The 6,000-nt window shown below is 33.2% G+C and overlaps 1 protein-coding gene across 1 annotated transcript; it reads left to right on the top strand.

Annotated features, from left to right (window-relative positions):
- The first annotated feature begins 1,676 nt into the window (after nucleotides 1-1,676).
- Nucleotides 1,677-5,728, top strand: LOC117314997 (BTB/POZ domain-containing protein 6-like). The gene is made up of 3 exons (XM_033869118.1): nucleotides 1,677-2,274; nucleotides 3,395-3,767; nucleotides 4,669-5,728. Exons 1-3 carry the CDS (start codon nucleotides 2,018-2,020, stop codon nucleotides 5,314-5,316), a joined length of 1,278 nt encoding a protein of 425 aa, XP_033725009.1. The 5' UTR covers nucleotides 1,677-2,017; the 3' UTR covers nucleotides 5,317-5,728.
- Nucleotides 5,729-6,000: the final 272 nt, after the last annotated feature.

Here is a 6,000-nt window from a genome sequence, read left to right on the forward strand (position 1 = left end):
CCAACTATTGCAACTGTAATCTATTAACTTGAAACAAAAAATGTTTCAATAATGTCATACCTATTTATAGAGATTTTTGCAATATTTTCCAATTTTAACTCATCTGGTGTTACAGTACCTATAGATGGTTAATTATCCAATATCATTAATATAGGGAATATATGTTCTGTACCTTTAAATTATCGATCAAAAGAATATGTTTTGATTAATAGGTATATCAATTACAACGGAAAATCAGTAGTTCTACTATAACAGTGTATTTTGTAATATGTCTATGGTGTTCTTGGGGAATATTTAATGTGTCTAACTATGTACGTATATGTCGTGTGTGTTAAAAATATATTCCCTTTCTTGGCGTATTACTGTATATAGTCATAACGGACCAGGGGAAACCAGAATAGTGTACTTTCAGTTTGTTAACAAACTGTGACGTAGAAGACTTGGGGGAAAGGTGCGTATAAATTATAAGTTAATATATAAATCACGATCTGAATAGTCCAATATTAACTTTATCGATACACTATATGACGGTGTTATATTACTAATGTTATTTCAGACCTTTAATTCACTTTTAAATATCCCGTCTAACAGCGCAGACACAATAGTGTTATCAACTTTAAAGTACGACTGTAAAGAACGTTAAATTTTATTCGTTATGTATACATACAGTTTTATTTTGAGACAAAGAATGAATTTGCATTGTGAACACTTATATATGTTTAGTGGTTTGATGTATCATATATATGCAATGTGGGTGATATTTCCATACTATTTTGAACAAAAATAGTTTGCTTCTTACTGCTAATTAGGCAATTAAAATGTTCAAAATACATCAAATCGAAAACCACACAAAGATAAACATATGTCATTGTGTCGAAAAATATAATGAAACAATGGATTTGTTTGTTTATTTATTTATTTGTTTGTTTGTTTTTGGTGCGTCATTGCCAATCGACGACTGTGACCATTTATGACATTAGTGATGCATTTGTTCACCTCATTTTAAACAAACAAGATGATATCAGATATAAATGTTCTTTTTTAATGATAAGGTTAAAAATTAATCGTTTAGATAATAAAAGTGAGAACGATTAGATTATACGGACTATGTGATATATATTTAACGCCAAATGGAGTTAGGCGAGTCTATATAATAGATCGTTGTCAAATAATTAAATATCGTTACGAAAAGCGTGGGATCTACATGTTAAGTCTGTTTATAACATATATACTGTATTTATATTAGTACAAACGGTCCACGTATGGTAGTGTGTATACAAAATGAACCTACGAAATTGAACTACGTGCTTTCATACTTGGTGGATGAGGTGGTGTGTTTTTTCAAGGTAAATACCAGTAATAAAACTCGTAAATGATTTACAGTGTATAGAAGTTGACAAGGATTTAAAATTCCTGACTTGTTTGAACAGCGTTTATTATTACATAATGCTACTAATTACCATACTTACTGAGTATACAATAGCCGTAACAGCGGTAAGGCCTTTACCTATCTTCCTTATGCTTGATTTGTAATTCAATCAGATAGAAATTGTGCATAATAAAAAAACGTGCTATTGTTAATATTAGCAACTTTTCAACAATAGTTTTTTTCAACTTAATTGATGCAGACGTGCCGGAATTCTGACCTCTGATCTTTACCTGTGCATTTATGAATGACGCCATTTTGCGTAGTTCTACAAGCAGCGATGCCGGCATATCACTAAAAGTACACAGTTCTTAAAAGATATAAATAATTTAATTTGAAGAAAATGTATGTTACAGATTTTTATTTATATATATATATTTGACTCTCCTCGCTTATTGACGCGATAAATAACCCCACGCGAAATATAGATGATTTACGGAATGTCGCCCTAATTTTTCCATACCTAAGCGTTGATAATACTTCTTATTCGACTTTTTTATCATGATCTTTTGACTTTTATTAACATGGAAGGACGAATTCTGTTATCAAAAAGTATTCTATCATCACAAACATTCTCATTACACAGGAAAAATGGCGACTTGTTCACCTCGAGCAGACTGGCAGGTAGACAAACCACTGATAGAATGTTTTGACCACTTACTGACTTCCGGTATAGCCAGTGACGTCACATTTATAGTCGGTGAGGAAACGAACAGGGTATCCGCCCACAAACTGGTCCTTATGAGCAGAAGTCCGGTATTCTTCGCCATGCTGGAGGGTCCAATGGCCGAGAATGGGGAGATAATTATTCCGGATATATCTGCAGAGACGTTTCGACTGTTTCTAAGGTACACCTCCATAACCAGATTAATGTATTATATGTGCCCAGGAAAGGATCTTAATAGTATCATATCTACAGAAACATTTGATTTGTTTCTAAGGTACACATCCGATCCAAAACCTGTCATATTATATTGTCTTTTGAGCTCTGTTCAGTATAATTTTAATCGCATGTCAGACATGTCATAGTAATTCAATTTTAACACACTATAAATATGTTGTCTAGGTCAGATTATTTAATGTAAGGTTATTATCTGTGATACGTAATTTCCCTTCTATAATTGGTATACAAAACAAGACAGTTCATTGTAAACATACATATACTTCACGAATTCCAACATCATTCTCTTCTCGCAGAAGTAAAGGATTTACCTGATGACATTACGAGAATACTTTCTACCTCAAACTACTTAAATAATTCAATTTAGATATATATCGACTCCTTTATTCCACGACAAAACAGGTTTTTATGCTCGCTATTCATTGTCTAAGTGAATTTTAATCAATAATATTTTTCGAGCTTCAGACAAATTTCCATTGCAGCGTTACTGTTGACACATGTTTGAGAACTAATGTTGATTTATTAAATGTTACTCATATAATATTATATGCCTTTCCCTATTGCATGATTCTAGCATGGTATAGTGGAGGAAAGATCGTAATACTTGATTTAAAAGGGCAATGTAGATTTTTTAAAATGAGACAGTCACAAAAGTCACAAGAATTTGTTTATATTTTTCTATAGAATGTTTATCAAAATGCCACAATTGTTATATTTATGCAATGTTTAATAAATCGTTAATCTGATTAGGTGGCTTTTGTAGAAAGGCCTTAAGAATACAAAAGGCTAACAGTAGGATATTAAGAACATGACTTTATGGAATTTGATGGGGGGAGGTCATGAACGAATATATAAAACTTATTTCTTTGTAGTCATTTATAGTATTGTCAGCAATAGAACGGCATTTCTTTGTTTTATCTCAATCTAAATTCTTGAGTGTTGATGAGAAAGTGAACTGCAGCCTTCGGAACCCCTCGTGATCTTACTACTGCTGTGTTACAGTATAGTGATGCTTGCTGGTTGACCAGTCCTATACGTATACATCATCGACATTCCTGCTATTTCAGGTACCTCTACACCGACAAACTCGACCTAACAGTCAGTACTGTTGTACCTGTGTGTTATGCGGCCAGCAAGTACTGTGTCGACATACTTGTCTCTCTTTGTGAGACATTTCTGTCGGAGCTTTTAACGGTGGACTGCGTTTGTGCGCTTCTAGAACAAACCCACAACTTTAAGATGGAGAATCTTAAAACAAAATGTTTACGGTTCATTCAGGAACACGCTTTTGCTATTCTGAAATCTGAAAGTTTTGCTGACCTCAGTCTGGAGTGTGTGATAAGCATCATTCAGTCTGATGATCTCGGTATCAGTGAAAGAATAGTGTATGAGGCCGTCATCAGATGGGCGGAATCAGAATGTTCTCGTCGGAAAATTGAGGTATGTTATGTACATTTTCACTAGTAATATTTGAAATGGTTGGTAAGTTTGTAATATTTGTTCTTCCTATACTACGGGCAACTTGTTGTTCTTCATTTTTTTAACAGGTAAGTGTTGTTATTTTCGAGACCATATAACATTTTTACAACTAACTTCTTTCATTAAAAATAATGAAAATCATACCGAAATACATGGGGAAAGCACCAATTAATTTTAATGATGTTGAGAGCTATTGGCTGCATGACAAGGGGTATATCTATCTATGTTATAAACATTTTTTCTGCAGCTTTCCACTTTTATGGAAAATATTATCAGGAATATTTTCCTTCCCAAAATTATTTTGTATACTTTGTTTAATTATCGCGTTTTTTCCCCGAATACCAATTTTCTGGATCAATAAGAAAAAAAATGAAAATATTGAGTGTCGGGTTAGGACTCGAAACTGGCGGTGTTCCGCAAGCAACGGAACGTGAACTATCTCCTTGGGCTACCAACGTTCGTATGCCGAATATTCCGTCAGGAATACTAGTATTTGTTTACCTGACCGGTATTAATTAGTAACTTAGTAATTTTCGTAGGGCCACTGTGGTCGAGTCTGAAACCTAAATGACATCAGACTGTATTTAACCGGATCAGCCTTATTCCACCATTGTTATAGATAGATATTATTCCTCATGAAAATACTTATTTTGAAATTCACTTAAATCATATTATTTGATTACGACGGGGAAACATTTGACATCTGATGGCATTAATCTTATTAAGACTTTATCTACGACGTCATGAAACAGCTCTCTCTTGTGTAACTTTATAATATTGTCTTTTTACTTCTCATACGTTATACTATTTATTGTGATAATTTATGTGTTATACATCACGATAGTAATTAAATATTTTTCAGGCAACTGCAGAAAACAAGAGACATGTTCTTGGAGAAGCTCTGTACTCTGTTCGCTTTATTCATATTGATGAAGACTTCCTCTTTGACAGAGTACGTGCCGACAAGGTACTTGTCTCAGAGGACTTGAGTGATATTAAAAATCACAAGAAAAACAAAACAGCATTAAAATCGGAAAAATTGAATACGAAGAGAAGGTCATACATCCCACGAAAATGTCATAGGAACGGGGTTGTCAAAAATGAACTGTGGAAAAACCCACCGGATGATGAGGCCATATCCTTCAAGTCTTCAAACGATTTATATCTGTGTGGATCTGGATCATTTCTTACCGACGTCGGGCGAAGCAGTGTCGATTTGGAAGTATTTGAGGACGACGTCAGTCTTATCCAAGGAACCAAACCAAGAGAACAGCCAGAGCCCGATACACCATACATGGCAGACGTTCTCTTTGACACTCCAATCAAAATACATGCCGGGAAAACGTATACTGTTCTTGAACATTCGAAAAACAAAGTGACTCATTACCTCGCAGGAGGGAATGTTCACGTGACTTATCAAGACGTCACAATTGAATTCACCGATAGTTCTAAAAGTAGGAAAACAAACAAAAACTGGGGTCAGATACCGTATCTAATTCTCTCGATGTGACTGATTTTGTCTAATCTAACTGTGATTCTGTTTTTGGAAACATTCATTTTACCATATTGATTAACATTAATGACCTTATCTGTGATATAACATATCGAAGCATATGTTTCTATTATAATGATTTATATCAATTAGCTGTGATCATGGGTTTAGAAGGTATTAGTTTACATACATCAATTGATCTGTGATTTATGTATGATCGTTTTATCAAATCAATTTATATTAGTTACTAGGGATTGTGAGTTTGGAGGGGGAAACTTTTAACATTTACATATTTATCTTGGAATATGCATATGATTTGTCTGTTTATCTATTTACTCGTTTATTTATCTATTTTTTATATCAATTACGTTAACTGTGATTGTGATCTTGGAATCATTCGTTTTATTGTATTGATTATCGTTGATATTACATATCGAAAATACAAAACAAATTTTTAAAAAGTTTTGTGTTTTGTTTTATTCAAAGTGGTGGTTCATTTTCCATATATATTATAAATCATCATTGCCAATTTATACAGTGAATAAAAAGCCTATGAATATTTTTTTAGTTTAAGATACCATCTCTATTAAGAGACCACTCTCCATTAAGAGACCGTTTTTTCAACTTCCCTTGAGTGGTCGCTTAATACAGATTCGACTTTAATTGTTTTCATCATAATGATGAAAATCAATTAATTTACTT

The sequence above is a fragment of the Pecten maximus genome, chromosome 17, assembly GCF_902652985.1.
Source record: "Pecten maximus chromosome 17, xPecMax1.1, whole genome shotgun sequence".
NCBI classification, from domain to species: Eukaryota; Metazoa; Mollusca; class Bivalvia; order Pectinida; family Pectinidae; genus Pecten; species Pecten maximus.

What these genes read in the sequence shown, in the direction of transcription:
- LOC117314997 (XM_033869118.1), top strand. Translation starts at nt 2,018, where the DNA reads ATGGCGACTTGTTCACCTCGAGCAGACTGGCAGGTAGACAAACCACTG. An exon ending in ACGTTTCGACTGTTTCTAAG is followed by an intron (nt 2,275 to 3,394) that starts GTACACCTCCAT and finishes CTGCTATTTCAG; the next exon opens with GTACCTCTACACCGACAAAC. An exon ending in GTTCTCGTCGGAAAATTGAG is followed by an intron (nt 3,768 to 4,668) that starts GTATGTTATGTA and finishes AATATTTTTCAG; the next exon opens with GCAACTGCAGAAAACAAGAG.